General features: G+C 41.6%; 1 protein-coding gene across 4 annotated transcripts in view; it reads right to left on the reverse strand.

Moving 5' to 3' along the window:
• The window catches only part of Ryr3 (ryanodine receptor 3), a 528,612-nt gene that overhangs the window by 197,109 nt on the left and 312,297 nt on the right, over positions 1 to 19,206 (reverse strand). For all 4 annotated transcript variants that reach the window (XR_004388016.1, XM_032903887.1, XM_032903885.1 and 1 more), the window contains exons 24-30: positions 17,907 to 18,066; positions 15,784 to 15,931; positions 14,156 to 14,364; positions 13,438 to 13,612; positions 4,104 to 4,312; positions 2,269 to 2,444; positions 960 to 996 (exon numbers count right to left, since the gene is read on the reverse strand). Coding sequence is in view for 3 of the 4 variants with exons in the window: in XM_032903887.1 (XP_032759778.1) it covers positions 960 to 996; positions 2,269 to 2,444; positions 4,104 to 4,312; positions 13,438 to 13,612; positions 14,156 to 14,364; positions 15,784 to 15,931; positions 17,907 to 18,066 (1,114 nt within the window). In the remaining variant the exon portion in view is untranslated. The remainder of the gene's footprint in view (positions 1 to 959; positions 997 to 2,268; positions 2,445 to 4,103; positions 4,313 to 13,437; positions 13,613 to 14,155; positions 14,365 to 15,783; positions 15,932 to 17,906; positions 18,067 to 19,206) is intronic.

The raw sequence follows: 19,206 nt of genomic DNA on the forward strand, positions 1-19,206 counted from the left end.
AGGACGGCAGTTCTCAAAGAGGATCACACAGGTTATGAGGCCTATCACCGCGTTACAGTAATATCTACAGTGCCAAGGAAGATGGCAACTTCATTCCTTTCTTTATGACACCGACTACATTAACTATACTCTGTCAGATTTTCTTGACTGAGAGAAAACAAAAAGATCAGTCAGGAAAAACTAGGCTTGAATCCTTGGCACAACTGATTATTATTGTGTGAACTTGGGTAAGTGTTTTGTCTTTTCTGTGCACAATATCATGTATCTCACGGGGTTGTGATTAAGTCAATTAAAGAGAGATTAAGTGGGGAAATATATATATAAATGCTGACCATAGTGCCCACAGATAGCAGGCAAATAATTTGCTGCAGCAAGAATCTTTGTTTTGGTGCTGTTTAGTTTACAAACTCAAGGGTTACTTTATAGACAGAGTGGCATGTGCTTCTCCCATAGATGCCAGGCACTAAGGAAGAATGAAATGAGGAAATTAGGAAGCATTTTTTCTGTCTATTGTCACTGTGGAAAGGAACCTGAAGTAGCTTCTATCCTCCGGCTGGCTTCCTGCTCCTTCTTTGATTGCTTTCAAGATTGCTACTGGCACCGAACAGAGACACCAGGGAACAACTCATAGAAGTTGACACAAAAGTGCAAACAAAAGGGTTTAATTGGGACTCTTCCAAGTCATGTTTCTTTCAATCACTAAGGCAGTGATGGGTCCCTGGTGGCAAATGGGCGACAAGGACACATGATACCCAATTAGGAGCTCCAGGTTGAGCTCTGTTTTCATTCCCTTATTTGAGAAACACCATACAAATGTTCTGGAAGTATCCAAATGTATATTATGAAACAGAGTAATTGACAATTAAAGAAGATCTCTAGACAAATCTTTGCTATATGGGGCATATTACCAGGCAGAGCAAATCAAATAATTAAAGCCATAATTGAACACATTTACTTACTGTTGTTGTGTGAGAGAGTATTTCTTGCATCTGTTTCCTAGGGGGGGATAATCCATGTTTCAGTTATTCAGTTGTATAGAGAATCCCACAGTCCTGACAGGCAATTGATCTACCTTTAACGATCAAGGCAGGTTTAGGAAACTGGCTGTTTTCTATACACAAGTGACTCTAATTGGTCTGGGGAGTTGCTCATTTGTTAGCTGCTGCCATAGGCAGTACTATGAGTTCCAGCATCCCCCTGCTGCAGATTGTAAGTTAATGTGGAGAAGGAAGGAGGGGTTGTAACAACACAGGTAGAGATGCCTCTGAATGGGTTACAATGCTCCCTCAAGCAGCTGTGCTTATTCAAACCCTTGATGGATAGTGAATTGCTACAAGAGATTTGGACAAGACAGATTAGACAGTAGGCACACAGCAGTGATTAAAAATAGACATCAAAGGGAAAAGAGCAAGGAATCTATTTCTTATCAGGAAGGAAAAAAAAATCACATTACTCAAGAGCCACACAGAGGCAAGGCTGGGAAATGCCCATAACTATGCAAAGATGGTGATTGGCCTCCAGAAATTTTTCCTTTCACAAAGAAGCAGGCTTCTTGCTTCCAAACTACAAGAAGTATAAACACAAAGAGGTCCTAGCTCTGAGATTCCAAGGAGACCAGAAACTTCTTCTCTAGATGTTACTCTATTGAGCTGCATGGGCTTCTTTGCAGTGTACCTCCATATCTACATGACCTTACATGCACTTGTATGCATATACAAATACTCATTTCTTTGTGTGTGCATGTGTGCACATTTATGGAAGTGCAAATGTGTGCACGCATGCAAGGGTACATGGATGTATGGATGCACATGAGTGCATAGGAGCACATGCACATGTGTGTATAGGTAGGAGCATATTCACATGTATGTAAATGACTATGGAGGTCAGAGATCCACCTCCTGGGCAGTTCCTCAGCTCCATCTATTTGTTCAGGGAGAGGCTTCCTGGCCAATGAGCACCCAAGACTTGTTTCTGACCCACTAGCACTGGGAGTAAAGGTATATGCTATCATAGCTTTCTTCAAACAAACAACCAAACAAAAACAAAACAATAAAAAACCCTTACAAGTTTTAATGTTTGCACAGCAAATACTTTACAGACAGAATTTTCTTACCAATCATCTACATCCCCATTTCTTTGCTTGACTAAAAGAATAGAGGTCACCTTAAAATGACTTCTCGTGGTTAAAAAAAAAATAAGCAGAAAGACAACCTAAAAGTAGATACAGTTGGTGTGTGTGAGAATTACAGGATTGTTCCATGCCCTCACCTTTTTTGGAAGGCTTCACTGTCTAGGCAGGGACTGTGGCTGAAAGAAGAATGGCATTCAACGGGCATGCTCAGGCGGCAGTAGATCATGTTGGCATTGCTGTTCTGTGTGCCGAAGGTCTTGTGGGTCACCTTGAGGCATGGAGGACTGTCCATGGTGCCATCAATTCTCACAACCTGGGAACATCACCATGACTCCTTACCCTGACATAGAGGAAGTTGTGATCTTGACCCTGTCTCTGTCTTTCACTGACCTAATGTAGAACATGACATTCTTCAGACTACAAACACTACCAGCAACAAAGCAGACTGTGATATTCATGATGTGGGCTTTGTGGCTAGAAAGCTTCAGCTCTGGAGAGAGGTATGGTTATCTGGGTAATACACTGTGGTGTCCACAGAACGCTGGCCTTTAAGTCAGGGGGTAAATTCATGAAGGAAAATCTTTCCAAAAATTTCCCTTGTCAGTGGGCATCATGAGTAAATCTAACAGAAGGGAACCAGAAAATCTCAAACTCAGGAAGAGACACAAACTCTCTCGGAGGGCACTTTGACCCCACAGATTTCCATCTGTGCTAGAGTCCTAGCCTTAGAGCAGAGGTGTCCCAAGCCTTCTCTAAATCCTGGGGCAATTCATAGCTCTGGGCCACAGGCATTATAGAAAGGAGTTCCTGAAATATTAACAACTACTTTGTCTGCCTCTTCCTCTCTTTCTCTGTTCTGTGGATTGAACTTGGGTCTTCATTTTTGCATGGTAAACAATTTACCAACTGAGCTATCTCCCTATCCAAAAATAACTTAAAAAAACTAATTATTTTATTTTTTTACTTTCCAAATATTATCCCTGTCTCCCCTCCTGGTCCCTCCTCCCAGAGCTCTTTACCTGCTTCCCCTACCCTTCTCCTCTGAGAGGGTTCTCCCTGACCCACACCTTTCCCTTCTCTTGAGAGAAGAGTTCTAATACTGGGCCCATGAGTATTCTCACATTTGTGTATGTGGTCTGGACATTTTCCCTTATGTCTAGAATTTATTAATCTCTCAAAGGTGTGTTATGATACCTCCAAGATGTAAGAACCACACTTCTAAAACTATAGTAATTCAGCAACCAGAGAAATAACATCTACCCAGGAATGTTGAGGCTCAGTGGAGGAGGAGCAAGGAAGAGTTGCTGCTAGCCAGGTCCAGACCTTCTAGAAGGTTAGTTAGTGGGACTTAGAGACAGGTTGAAACAATCAATGGCTTGAACCCAAGTAACATTGCAGTGGAGCTGGTTCATTTGGACGCATTCTTCTCTCCATGTGCATCATATAAGACCATGGGAGGCCTCATCTAAACAGACCCAGAACCTAAATTTTGCTTTTTACAATCATTAGTTTTTGTTTTTTGTTTTTTGTTTTGCTTTTCTTAAAGGTGGAAGTGCCATAATAAAATCTCACACTTCAACTTATACTAATGCTGAAAACAGCATTAATATAAACGAAGCCTCAAAGACAAGTTATGAGCATAGAGGAATATACATGTTTACTATTGTATATAATGTCAAGTAGAAGTATCAAACTTCTTGAAGAAAATGTTTCTGGACACTGAAGTACTATGACAATGCCATTTTAGGAAGGTTGGCAAAGAATCTGGAGATCCAGACTGGGAGCTAGTCTGAAAAATTGTGTATAAGACTGTAGTCTCTCCCTGGATGTAAGGGTTTGTAAACTGTAGTATGAAGACCCCAAGGCAGCCAGGGTAGGGACTTAGGTAAGCACTGCTTGTTGATGGAAGACTGTAGGAACTGGGTGCCTTGGCCTGCTCGCCCTGCTATGACCACCCACCATATGATCTTACCTCTATGTGGGGATGATCCTTGGGCACATTCACAAATGTTGGGAGGCGCTTGCTAAACCACACAGCAACATCTCGGTTCATATTTACCGCAAAAGGCTCAAAGCCCTCCTGGAGTCCACACATGGTATAAAACTTGAAGGTACTGGCATCTGTCCCAAGATTCATGCGGCCAATCTGGGACAGCCCCAGAGAGCAAATGGGCACAAAACCTGTAGAATAAAGATTGTGGACTCAGTCCAGGGACACTATTGGGGGGAAGCTGTGGAGTTGTGGTTCCTGTTGGAATTGGGAATTCCAGGAGTCAAGATGGGAAACAATCATTATCTGTCTTCTTGGCACAGCAAATCAACAATAGGAAGCATGATGTTAGACACAGTGCTGCCCTAGGTACATGGGAGAGATAAGTGAATATTGTTTAAACTGACTTCTGAAAAATATCATGCAGCTAAGAATATTAAGAAGGCATAGTAAAACAAATTTGAAAAAGATCTATTATCTGTACTGTATTTAAATTACTTAAAATCTTAGGGTCTACGATGATGGTTCAGCATTTAAAAGCATTCGATGCTTTCCAGATGACTAAGGTTTGATTCTCAGCATCCATATGGCAGTTCACAACTATCTAGTTCTAGGGTATCTAAAGTCTACTTCTAGCCTCTCTCAGCAGCAGGCATGCAAACACTCATAGAAATTCATGCAAATAAAATGGCCATACTTGTAAAAAATAGAAAAAATACTGATATAAAATTTATCTTAGGCCCTGGGAACTTTTAAGTACTACCAAAACAAAGTCAGTACATGGTACCTGTAGACTGACTTGGTGAACAGATTTTATAATAACAACAAAGATGTGGAACCTGATAGGGCATACATGCAGTATTAGCCCTTGGAAAGTAAGGCATGAGGATCCCACGATCTAGACCAGTCTATCTACACAGCGAGGTCAAGCCCAGTCGAGACTACACAGTGAGACCCTGTCTATGTTTTTATCTTGATTATTTTAACTTTTTATATATTTTATATACTCCAGGGTATTACATTGTATATCTTAAAAACACATACTGCAGTTTTAAAAATGACAGTGTATTATACTACTCTTATAGGGATAAACCAACTGTTTTATGAATAAAGATAAGACCTGGCCCATTGTAGAGAATCCATGCCTATACTGTAAACCTGGTTAAAAACACAGAACCCATGGCAGAACAGCTTTTAGGCTTAATGAATTAAATGGGTATTGTTGTTCAGCCTCACTTATATAGTGTTCAAGCTGTCTTCTAAATATTAGTGTTATATCTACAGAGAAATGTTACACTCATCTTTATTCAGAGAAGCTCTTTCCCACTGAATGTTAGTGAATGCTCAAAGTATTGAGCCCAAGTGATATAAGAGTGTTCAACCCTACCTAAGCAAGACGTTTATCATTTACCTGATTCTCTTCAAAACCATTCTGGAAGAGGCAGTGGAAAGAATGTAAGAACCAGAAGACAGTGAGTAGGGCTGTGGAATGCCATCCTCTGGGCAAGACCTCGCCTTTGTAATAATGAACTCATGGGTGGTTTGGATGTCTGTACTGGCTCTACACAAGAATAGGCCTATCAACAGTCAGGCATGGATGGAGGTGGGACTCAAGGGGCTTTGACTCTTACTAAGGAACTATTTGTTATTGATAAATTCAGCAACAGTGGTAATTGTGTCCTTATTGAAAGCCCCATGAGCTCCAATAAATAGTTACAGTCTAATGGTTACACAGATGGCCCTGGTCATAAAAATCAATCCAAAAGTCAAGAATCGGGGCAAGGAACTCTTAGGGAATGAGAGGTCACTGACAAGGATGGGAGAGAGAAGAAAGGAAGGTTGTATGGGCTTGTAATCAGAATATACACACATACATGATGTCAAAAAGAACAGAATCTAATAATAAGAAAAGAATGACAATGCAAATTGTTAGACTGTTCTGGGCCTCAGGCTACTAATCAGAAAAATGAAAGATCAATGGTCCTTTGTGTTGAGTGTTGAGTTCCAGGACTACATTTCTGCTAATTTATAATCTCTCATCCTCCTGATCCACTGTCCTCCTTATCTAAGCAGGAATATGAGAGTCAAGCATATGCCCCCCCCCCCAAAATATGCTACTCTGTCTTCCTAACTACTGGTATCTCTCTGAGCTCACTTCTATGACCTGATCACATTTAAAAATTCAGAACAGACCAAAGCAGAAGTTCAAATAGTCTGCTTTTCTTGTTTGTGGGTTATTTATAAATCATAATTGTAGAGCAACAAATAAGGAAAGTAGGGAAAGCACTAATTATCTTGGATCTGGGAGGATGTGGGAGGCAGGCGGCTGGAAGACAGCTGAGGCTGCAGAGAGGGCCAGGAAGGGAAGGAACATCCCTGAGGCTGATGGTTCGTGCAAGCACTGAGTCTTCCCACAAAGAAAACTAGTGACACTGCTAGGAGAAATGGTTTTACTATTAATATTTTTAGCATATGAAAGAATGGGTTCCATGATGACATTTTTATCCTTTCTGGGAAACAAAAGGGCAAGTTTGAGAGCATTATGTATAACAATAAGAGCTTTTTATATTGTTCTTATGTACCAGTGTCAAACTGCACTCTTTGTGGAATAAGTACTCATATAACAACTCAAGAACACCTAAGCCATGGTGTTCTTAATATATATGCCACTTTAGCCAGCTACACTATGGGGCCCACATGCCATAACATTTTTATGTAAATCATAAGTCACCTAAGTGAAAACTAAGTCATCTGCATACTAGTTGAATGGTATTAGGAAATATGAACTTAGGATATAGATACATTTAATACATTCTTAAAACTAGAACACATTAATGTCTTTCTAGCAGAATGACAAAGTCTTCTGATGGCTGCCAAGCTTTGGGGCCACACCTCTGGCTCTGTCGCTCCAGATCAGTCAGCCAGAAGCTGCTCCAACAATGCTGTGTTTGCCACTTATAAATAAGTTACCTGGAAATCAGACTGAACAGTGGAGCAAAGATTACCAGAAAATGTTTCTAGTTCCCCAGTGGTCTAGAGAACTCTGATATATGTTGTAACAAGACTTCATGGAAGAAGAAGAAGAATTACCCCACTCTTGAGGAGTTTATTGACAGGAGGACAAGGGATAGACTTTAAGAGTGTTTTTGATGTTAACCACCTCTATCCCAAGATAGCACTTCAGTTGCTCAAACCAGAAATGTGTAACTAGGTGCTTTTATCTCAGAGCCCAGATATTAAGCACTTCCAGCTTGATGTGATCAGAGAGCAGGAAACCTTAAGAATCTCTCTCTCTGTTCTTCTTGAGCTGAGTGGTGAGCTGGGCAATCAATCTGTGGGAGTAAAATTCTGAGTAGGAAGCAGCAAAAAGATGACTTAGCCTTGAGACAGACCCACAGACAACTGAAGGTGGAAGAGGTTTTATTTACATGGATCGCCCTTTCCTCTTAAGGAACTTGGGTTATTTATCATTAATAAGAGATAGTACTCAACTGAGGATAAAAGTGAAGACTTGAGGCACCAACAGACTTGACCAAGTTCCTGAGAAGGACTACCAGTGAGAACTGGTCCCATAACCCCTGAGTGACAATCCAACTGCTAGTCAATATGGTAGAGAGTAAATAGATGGTAGAGAGATGAATGCCCTGGGTATGTCCTAGGGCAGGGGACATCATGTTACAGAGTGGAGCAACCATCCCTGTGGGCTAGATCCCTCCCTTCCAGGGAGGGCCAAACACAGTGAAGAAATATAAAGGCAATAGAAGTCACAGATGCTAGAGCAATGGAGATTACGTGTTAGAGACTCCCTGGCAGTTAAGTGAGCACAGCTTTAAATGCTCAGTGATGCAGTAGAAGAGAAGGTGAGGCTAAGGCTTGAATCAATCAAAAGCACACCCAGGAAGTCATAGAGGAAAGATAAATTTACACAAGGCACTTTCTTCTTGAGAAGCTGATTTGAAAACTGGCCACCTTTACTCAACTCCCTCTCCATCCATCCAAGGGGCTCTAGCTAACCAACTTGTCATATTGGAACTTTTCAACTCGATACATGAATATTTCATTTAACTTTATAATTCTGCATGATAGATAAGGGAGAAGGTTAATAATAATGCAAAAACTACAGCAGCAAATATATGTCAATTGTTTTTTGAAGGCCTGGCTTACAGATTTATCTCTTTGTGCCCATTTTACAGATGAGGAAAACAGGACTTAGGAAATTAAGTAACTCGATCAATTTTACCAGGCAAACTGCAGCATCAGTCTGTGGACAATGTGGCCTAAATAGAATTCCAGTGCAGACATAAGAAGTGGGAACCAGGATAGCTATTTTCCAATTCTATTCTAAACTAATTTGTTTTGTAGCTGGATAGATCTTCCCTCTGCAGAGGCTGCTGAGTTGTGTAGTTCACCATTTCGCCTCTAGATTTAGTCTATTGAAGATACTTAGTCACTAGTCAGTCCTCTAGGGCCCTTAGAGGAACAGGGTTCCACATGACTCTGTGGAGTTGATCTGGATAATAGGACCCATTTGGCAAGGCCATGTGGCATTACCATTAGGTTGTCACAAATTAGGACTGTCACTGTGCACATAAATCAACTATCCTATAACCTAAATGAGACCTAAGATAGAGGAAGAAGGGTAAGCAAAGGGAACAGAAATGCCATCTCTTTGCTTCCCCTTACAGTACTTAGCAGACAGATATGACTATGCAGACGACCTTGAAGAGGTTCAAGACTTCATGTGAATGGAATTCAACTGAACCATTGATAGAGCTGCTTTCCCAGGAAAGGAAGGAGAAGAAAGAAGGGACTTAAACTTTTCAGAGCATACTACTAGGTTCTGATGCTTGGTATCATATGCTAGATTTGTGATTAAGAGGGGTGGTGGTGAATTTTTTTAAATCTCAGGTGGTTGGAGGTTGGAAAGAAACTATGATCTGAAAAACCTAATTGATGATCCATTGGCATTCATTTCAATCTGCAGATGGACATAAGGACCATCAGCAGTAGGGCGGAAACAGATCATGTAGAGAGGTGGTTAGATGACCCTGGCCCATTCTTGGGCCCATTCTTTCTCCCACATGGTCGTGTCTATCCTTTTTATTTCCTGCTAAGCCTCAACATGGAATTCAGAGATGAACCTGAGATGGCAGAGCATGCATGTGATTAGGAAACAAACAGTAACAACCAAAAAAACAAACAAACAAACAAACAAAAACAAAAGCCTGGCATAATGGCTTTGAAGCCAGCATATGGGAAACAAAAGTTGGAGAATCTCTGTGAGTTCAAGGCCAGCCTGGTTTACTCTAAGACAGTCAGAACTACAAAATGAGACCTGTCTCAAAACAAACAAACAAACAAACAAACAAACAAAAATACCGATCACTTAACCAGGATGTGGTGGTGCACACCTTTAATCCCTGCTCTCAGAAGGCAGAGGCAGGCAGATCTTTGTGAATGTGAGGCCAACCTTGTCTACAAAGTGAGTTCCAGGACAGTCAGGGCCACACAGAGAAACCCTGTCTCAGAAAACACACGCACACAAGCACACACGCACCCAACCCTAAACATAACAAAACCAAACCAAACAAACAGAAAACTCAGGAAACAAGAAGCAGCACCTTCTATGCCGCATTCAGCTTCTGAGCACAGTCCCCGTCTAGAAAGAGAATGACATCAACAGGACCCTTTGGCACAAGAGCACAGATGGCAGAAGCACTTCTCTCAAATAAGTTTTACTTCCTACCTCCTAGCTGTTAGCAGAGTCCTGGGGTCTTTTAGACAGGCCAATGGGCAGAAACAATATGAAAGTATGCCCCATGTGAACCCCCGAAGACTTTATAGCTGCAGCAAGAGGCAGGGAGGTCCTCAGGGGACTGCATACACCAAATCCTCTGCCAGCTGTCTCATCCCGAGGTCTGGCAGGAACTTCAGGATGTTTTTTTCTCTCTTTCATTTAAGTAGAAGAAATGTGAAGACTAAAGCTTCCACTTTGAGAACTTCTGAGCTTCCAGACACACAAGGCTGTGACCAGATTAAGAACTATGATGGTCTAGGCTGGGGACCAGGGCAGGGAGCAATAATGAGGAAATAATAGAACAGATGATCATATAGCATTTGTGATGCAGAAGAGGGTAGAGATAGCAGTGAATTCAAAGGGCGAGGAGAAGCTACACCCTGAAATGGTTGTTCTTAGTCTTTCTCCTGAAGAGCAAAGACTTCCTCCTGAGGATCTTAGATCCAGGGTTACACATTGGTGGCCTGAAAAATACCAGCACATAGGTCAGTGCGCCTTCAAGGTGATTACAAAACATCAGATGTTCAGTTTCAACAGATGGTTCTCTTTAAATACAAAATAAGATTTGCTGTTTCCTTCCACATTTTGCAGAGAACAGAGAGATGCTGTATGTTTATCCCAGACCTCTGGGCTGTTGTTATTACAGAACGACACATCAGCTTCCTTTCAACCATCCCCCTGCCAACTCCTGTGCTATCAAGAGCTGAAAGAGCCTTCCAATTATCTTGTCTCTGTATTATTAAAGCAGATACAATACTACAGTATAATGCACAAACATATTACAGTACAAGTCTATTATCAGACAGCTTTCTAATAATAGAATTTGTTATTCTGAAGGTCAAATCATGTCCCTGCACAAAAAAGGCATCTCTTTCATCACAGCACAGACGATCTTTGAAAGCCTAGCTACTCTCAAACAGTTCTCTCCTTGATAGCATCTCTCTGCATAAACACTGTATCTTCCATTTCACAAAGTGAAGTACAAGGATGTTAAGCTCAGAGTAAGCACTACTTTCTTGGAAGAGAAGACTGAGTCTTTTCTTCATTGGGTATTTTCTTTATTTACATTGCAAATGTTATCCCCTTTTCCAGTTTCCCCTCTGGAAGCCTCCTTTCACATTCCCCTCCCCCTGCCTCTTTGAGAGTGCACCCACATCCACCCACCCACCCAACCAACCAAGCACTCCCTCCTGGGGCATCGAGCCTTCACAGGACCAAAGGGCCTCTCCTCCCATTGATGCCGAACAAGGCCATCCTCAGCTACATATGTGGCTGGAGCCGTGTGTTCTCTTTGGTTGGTGGGTTAGTACCTGGGAGCTCTGGGGGCTCTGGGTCATTGATATTGTTGTTCTTCCTATGAGAAGACTGAGTCTTGATATGTGAGGCTATCTTCCTTGCCAGCTCTATCACTTATCCATCCTATGAATACATTTCTACGACCTTACTGTGCTATCCCTCCCTGAAGGTTCCTGCTACCTCAATACTAGCCCCCTTGCACCTTAGAGTGACTTTAGAAATGTAATGAAAGCATCATTCTGGAGACTTTATTCACCATTCAATTCAGATGTCACTCGTGTGAGATTTTTTCACTCTACATTAGTCAGTTACCATTTATAACCCACTGTTTTGCATTCTTAGTCACCTTCCCTATTTTCATCTTGCTTACTCCACAATTAGAACAGGGATTGTTCCCACTGCCACTACTTTCGTTTGCTCCTGCATTAGCCCACTGGATCTCAGAATGTACATGCAAATCTCCAGAGCCGCTGGGCAGGAGGTAGGCTTCACTTCTGCTGTGGAGCTGAAATCCTGCATTTCTGACAAGCCTTGATACATAGGCTTTACACTTAAGGCAAAGCTATACGATCTTCACAAAATTCTCAACACTGCAAGTCAGACAAGATTCTCATCTTAAAAATGAACCGGAGGCAGGTAGATCCATAATCTCCTTCTGGATCACATAATAGCGAAGCCAGGAAAAATGTGTTGGGCTTTGGGGCTCTTCTCTAGGAAATCAGATTCAGCTTTGACCTTCCTGTTTCCCCAAATATTAGACTCCTGGAAATCTCTTGAATGGATCAGCTGAACACGCACATTGCAGACAACAGGTGGCAGTTAAAAGTCCATTCTCAGGCAGCTAAAGTCACTCTTTAAGTAATGAGCATTTCTGTTACAGAACATGGCTCTTTTTGGTTCTCTGGCTGATGCAGTTATATGCCTCTGAGGTTTTAGAGACAGACACCTTGATTTTATAACCTCCCAGAAAGTCAGTGCTACAAGTAGTCCTAATCACTTACAGAGGGGGAAATAAGGCCAAAGAGGTTAAAGAAAGCCAGCCAAGATATCACAAGTAGACAGCTGTAGGATGAGGGCCCTTGTCTCCAGACCAGAACAGCATCCTTCCTGGATGCAATTACAAAGCTGAGTGCATCCCAGCACACAGATCGGGGGTGAGCACACAGCATAGCACACAGCACAGGGGTGAGCACACAGCATAGCACAGAGCACAGGGTGAGCACACAGCACAGGGGTGAGCACACAGCATAGCACACAGCACTGGGGTGAGCACACAGCACTGGGGTGAGCACACAGCACAGGGGTGAGTACACAGCACAGGGGTGAGGACACAGCACAGGGGTGAGCACACAGCATAGCACACAGCACAGAGGTGAGCACACAGCACAGGGGTGAGCACACAGCACAGGGTGAGCACACAGCTGTGTCACAATTTCCTGTCTGGGAAGGACAATGGAATATATTTCATCTATCCTCGTATTTTGAGAGATGAAGAATATAAAGCCCAGAACAGTCAAGCAGTCTCCACCAGAGTTGCACAGTTTAAAAGGAGCAGGTCTGCCAGTTTGCAGTCCAGCACTCTTTCTCCATATGCCAACAATCTGTGTACATCTTATATGGTCATGTAGACAGAAAAATAATCAACTCTAACTACTCCTTTGTGTCACTGGAAACATTGCACTGATTGTCCTCCATCCACAGCCAGTAACAAGCACAACTCTGCTTTGGTTTCACAGTTGTTTGAATTTCAAAATAAATTATATTTCATTCATGGGAACAACTAAGTCTAGCTTTTGTGTTCCAATGGTTCTCACCAAAGCATCAAGTTCAATTACACAAACATGCAGACTGACAATTCAAATCAGAATAAAAGGATAACTCTTTAATCCACTGATTTATTTTTCCTTTCCTGCCAAGGACATTCCACCATACACAATTAGCATTTCCATTGTACTATAAGCAAACCTGAGGGATCTTAAAATGCCAAGGTACAGTGCATAGAATTAGCCTCAGTACAGAATTTATATTTATGAGCACATGCTGACTATCACTATTATTTGCATCAATTCTTCAGAAATTGCAGCATAAGAGGTGGCCATCTCCTTGGGAGTTGCCAATGTGCAAAGGATAATGGATTCTCAATAGAGAGCCACAGAGCTCTGTCCGCTCACCCTGGTTTTCTTTCAACCCCAAGGAGTAAGGGAGGGTGGAGTGGTGCATTACCGTTCTCGATCTCATAGTCTGCGAAGGCAAGTTCAGAGCCTTTGTTGGTGATGAGCAGCTCCCCATTCAGTGTGAAGACCATAGAGGCGTCGTCCAGGTTAATCATGCACCCGACCACATCTCCTGGCTGCCAAGTTCGTCCAAAATACCCACTGCCTTGATGCCAACGCTGACCCTGCAAAACAAGAGCACAGGTTTTGAGAAGAGGACAAGACCTGGGAATCCCAGCAAGCTGGAGAAGTGGCCACAGTAGCAGGATGTCCTGATTACTAATGGAAAAAGATCTTTATTGTCTACCATGCATAGCTCACAGGAGCAGTATCTATTTTACAGATGAATGGAATGGAGACACAAGCCTCATGTCATAAGATGGCCTGAGTCTCTCGGTTCATATTCAGCCTTGACAAGAATTTTTTTTTTCTAGAGCATGTTAAAAATAATCCCATTCTATTGGCTGCATTGTGTTAAGTGGGTTACATCTGGAGTGGCATCAGCCATCTTGGGTGAAGAAGAGATGATTTCTGTAAGGATATGGGATATACTCTTACCCTTTCCCAGAATCAAGAGCAAAGAAGCAATCACTATGCAATATTCATTCAATGACTATTTTCTAGGGGCAGAGAATGTTCTCTCTGAGGCCTAAGGTGCAGACAGGCTCCAAGGAAAACTCTGGAAAAGTAAACTTGTGCTGACTGAATGTGGCTATGGATGGACTCACCCTGCTGCCTTCAAACACAAAGGCTTGGTCGTCAGCTCCGAGCTCAATGTCAGGACGACAGCCTGGCCTGGCCCAGCCAACGCGCATGTCTCCTCCTGTTACTACTTCGAATTCAAAGTACCACTTTCCAGATTTTACTGCATATGACCGCTCTACCCGGAAAAATCGGATCTTGTCTATGCTGACCTTCTCGACAGTAGGGTCAGCTACTGTGAGAAGCAGAAGATGGGAAGAAGGAAAGAAAGGTCACAGACTTTTAATGATGATGCAGCATTCCTGAAAGAACTTGACATCAACAACTAAGATGGCCCACTGTCAATAAGGCATTGTGTTTACAGCATGACACCCGTCAATACTGTTATCACAACAGCAACAGGAACCACCTTATATTGGATATTTATAGTGATTTCTACACAATAATTTTATAAGGCCACAATGAAAAAAAATCAAGGGTCACCAAGGTGCAATCACTTGTTTAGCATCATAACAAACAGGATAAAAGATCTGAATTCAGGACTCATTCCATCTCATGAGACACTGTGGCTTTGGTACTTCCTGGGTGAGCTGACAATTTGAGCCGTAATAGAATTTAATTTGAAATGTCATTTCCTGGACCCCTAAATGACCAGGTACTCATGTTTTACAGGATGGAAGAAAATAAAGGTGATTTGGTTCTATAACTAGGCATCCTGAAAAGCTTAGCTACCCTAGAGAAAAATGTGTTCACCATAGTCCTGGGTCACAGAAATATACATTGTAAAAATATCTGTCAATAAGCAAGGTGGCTCAAGCCAGCATTAAGTGGTGAGGTGGGAGTAAGCTCCCATCCCTAACTAAGAACCTATCTCCAATTGGCAACTACTTGCAAAAGAAAAAACATTTTCCTTCCAATGGGATGTCCCTGGGTTCATCAACAACACTTGGATTGCCAACCCAAAACAAAACAAATTCAGTGGTGTTTTTGTAGATTTTTTTTGTCTCATGTTGCTTTGACTGGACATTCTAAATAATTCTTACTGGTATTTTGCTTGTATTTTTGTAAATGGCTTCCGATGTTATGCTTTTGGTGTCTATGCACGTATGTGTATCTGTGTGATTCTGTGATTTTCACTTTTCTTCAATTCTGTTTTTATTGTTGTCTGTTTTCTACAGAGAGAAGAAGAAGGTGAAGATATGGGGTTGGATGTAGGGAGGTGGAGAGAGCTCGGGAGGAGAGAGAGGTGAATTCAGGATCAGAATTTATGGTACTCATTTTCAATAAAAAATCCGTCAATGGGATGGAGCTTTACAGAAACCAGAGTCCTACCTCCTAAGATATACTATTAAGTGCACGAATTAGACTTAGCAGGTTATAAAGACAGAAGAGGATGCAGATGTGGAAGGGGAAGGGAGGTGACAGCACATCTTGTAAGACTTAAAGGGAGGATCCATGGGAGAATATGAGGAGAGCCCATTGTATGTATGCACATATGAAATTCTCAAAGAATAAAATATCACATTTTAGGAACTCTACCACTAAAAACATACCATTTCCAATAGTAAACATTAGACCTATGTAAAGGTAACATTTCCCAGATGAGAACTTGCTTAGTAAAGTGTTATGAGAATGGAGGATCACAATTCATTACCTAGTTCTTGGTCTGATGGTTCAATGTTATATCCATAACCAACAAATGTCCGTACAGCTTCCCGTAGGCTGTCCCTGTTTGATTTCTTGGTACGCTCATCGAGTAACGCATATGGCACCAGGCGGGGATTTCTTTTATTCTTCAAATCCTATGTGAAGCCAAAGGAAAGGTGCCAAGAAAATACATTTCAGTTTTACAAGCAGCCCATTCTCCTCATACACGCCTGTCTGCTTGGCTGGCTCACCCTAGTCTATTAGATTCCCCCATGTGGCTTGATATTTAGCAGTGTGCATATTTGCTACTTCTCTTCAGGATTAAATGCGTATAAAAGGAGAAATCTTACTAATGCGCAAAGCTAGCATTAAAACTACACTTTAATAATGCCAGTCTGCAAATAAAATAAAGTGTCATGAAGTTGGTTAGGAACCTCCATTCAAGGTAAGGCCTGTGGGAACAGAGTAACTATTTCCTCAAGGAAAGTCACGCTTCCCTTTAACTGTCGACACCCATCATAGCACTATCTTAAGTCATCAGAGAGACGCTAGAGGGAGTGGCAGAGGCAAAGCATGTCCTCCTTGTTTGAAAGGGTACACTGTGCAGGGAAGTCATCTTCAGCTCTTTAGGAGAGACTATGAAGAAAGTAACAAAAGGTCAACTGGAAGAAAAGTCACTCAAGCCAAGGTGCATGGTACACTCTTCAAACCTCCTTGCTCCCAGGTCTCCTTCCTTCCTTTCTTCCTTTCTTCCTTTCTTCCTTCCTTCCTTTCCTTTCCTTTCCTTTTCTTTTCTTCCTTTCCCTCCCTCCCTCCCTCCCTCCCTCCCTCCCTCCTTCCCTCCTTCCTTCCTTTCTTTCTTAGCTATATTCTTCCTGCTTTCTAGATTTTCTGGAACTAAGTTTGGAAGGGTTCATAGTTTGAAATCGAATATCCCCCACAGCTCCATGTGTTTGAACATCTGGTTTCCAGCTTGGATTGTTGTTTTGGGGAGCCTGTGGAATCTTTTTTTGGTCAGGCTGGGCTGATCCAAGAAAGACACTGAGGGGAGGGGGCAAGCATTTATAGGTGATGGCCTCATCTTGTTCGGCTTCCTAATTCAGAAAGATACACATAAGCTGTACTTGCCTCCACAGACCAAATTCCTATAGCCATGTTCTTTCTCCTACCATGATGAACTATAATCTGAAATGATGCGTTCCCCCTTCTTTAAGTTGCTTCTGTAGTATTTGTCACGGTGGTGAAAAAAAACATAGAGGCTGATGTATGAGTTAACTTATATGAACTTTCTGAATACTAACCCTTAAGGATTAAGAAGTGAGGAAAGTATTTTAGGGGAAAAGTATGTCAAATGGTTTACAGTGAATCCTGATTCTAAACTCTGCCTGAGTCTTTGCTGTGAACCTAGCTGTTAGGCTACTTCATAATCCAGCCAGAAGTTCTAGTTCTGCCCAGGGATCCTTAGTTCAGTGGTCTGAAGTGTGTGTGTGTGTGTGTGTGTGTGTGTGTGTGTGTGTGTGTGTGTGTGTGTGTGTGTTTATATGTGTATGTGTGTATGTATGTATGTATGTATGTATGTATGTATGTATGTATGCATAAATGTGTGTGTTTATGTATGTGTGTGTGGTTTCTTGGCAGGTTGCTTCACTCTCTTTCTAAGCTATTTCCCCTTGCATTCAACTCAGTGGTTTGCTATTTGGGGTCATCTCAGAACTCCTGTTGACCCATGATGTTGATGCATCCCAGAAAGATTACTGACTCAGGGTATTGATTTGCTCCTATCCCTAGTCTTCCAGGCTATCATGAAAACTTAACTGTCTATAGTGAAAAATGTAAGAGAGACTGAGATAAAGTACATACAGAGGGCATTTTATTGGTGAATCTCTAGCTAAAGGAAAGATAATCTTTATCCACTTCTATAAATTGAAATGATGCCTGTAGCCAATGTCAATGTGACTGTTACAAATTTTACCTAGTCCATGATACTATAAATAATAAACAGACGACACCATGAGAGATAGAGTGCAAGGGCATTGCCAATATTCCAATCTCACATGCTCTACAGCAAAATGACATTTTGATGGATAACCATACCTGCTTCTCTAGCATGCTTGACCTAACACTCCTCACCTGTTGAATGCCGTAGGTCCATCCTTGTTTTATTCTGTCCTTTGCCCAAACATTGTGTGCATTTTCTGCAAGCTTATCTACTAAAATTTCTTGAGGTGGTAATAGCTTCACATCAGATAAATCCAAAGGGGCTGGCTTATAGCCATTGGACATCATATAGCTACAAGTAAATGAAAAAGTATACATGTTTTGAATAGATACATATGATTTTGCTTTTCTAGATTTTTACAAATTTATCCTTTGAAAATCTCATATACTTATATTTCGATACCCTATTATCTCTTTTCAATTACTTCCATGCTCCCTACAACATACCTTACTTCCAATTTCATGCCTTCTTTTTAAATAATACTTTGAGTCCAATTAGAACTTCCCATATGTGCATTGGTGTAGGGTCATCCAGTGGATCATGGGCAACCTACCAGTAGCTACCCCTCAAAGACAAGTACCTCTCCTCCCCTACCAAACAACCATCAACCGCCAATAGCTCCCCAGTGGGAGGTAGTGCTCGGAACAGCTCCCACCTCCTGCTGAAAATTTTTTATGGGCTTGATCTTGTATAGGTCTTCTGTCAATAACCATAGCCGTCTCCACAAATAACCAAAGTGCCAGTTCATGCTATGTCAAGAGGACAGCATTTCACAGTGCTTCTTCCCACCCTCTAACTCTTCCTGTGCCTTCTTCTGGGGTGATTTCTGAGCCTTTGGTGTGTGGGTTGGTAAAGCTAACCTATGGCTGAGCACGCACAGTAACACATTTACCTATATATACATATATATGCACACACATATATGTATATATATATACATATATGTGTGTGCGCATGTGTGTGTGTGTGTTTGTGTGTATAATTACTAATAAAGGCAGAGACAAAATCTCCCCTCTTTGGCTGATAGATAAAATAAACTCTACTATGAGTTTACAGATAAAGCCCTGAATGTAGCATCTTATAACTAATAGATCTCAGATTTCAAAGGATAGCATTGAAGAAAACAGTCAGTAATACAAATCTTTATACAAGTAATACATATCTTTTACAAGTCTTTACATATAGGAAAATTATTTATGTGCCGTGAAAATGAAGGACATATTCAGCATGTTGCAACATCTTCAGAAACCCCTCTATTCTACTTAGGAATGAAAAATGTTAAAACCAGATTGGCAAGCATGAAACTTTGAACTGAAGGCTTTCTTATATTATTAGCATAGAATGGCCACCCATTCTTGCAAAGCCCAACCTTTCCTCTTGATTGAAACAAAAAGCCACGGCAGCTGAAAATTTGCAAACATGAAATGACTT

Source organism: Rattus rattus, chromosome 5 (genome assembly GCF_011064425.1).
Source record: "Rattus rattus isolate New Zealand chromosome 5, Rrattus_CSIRO_v1, whole genome shotgun sequence".
Taxonomy (NCBI): Eukaryota; Metazoa; Chordata; class Mammalia; order Rodentia; family Muridae; genus Rattus; species Rattus rattus.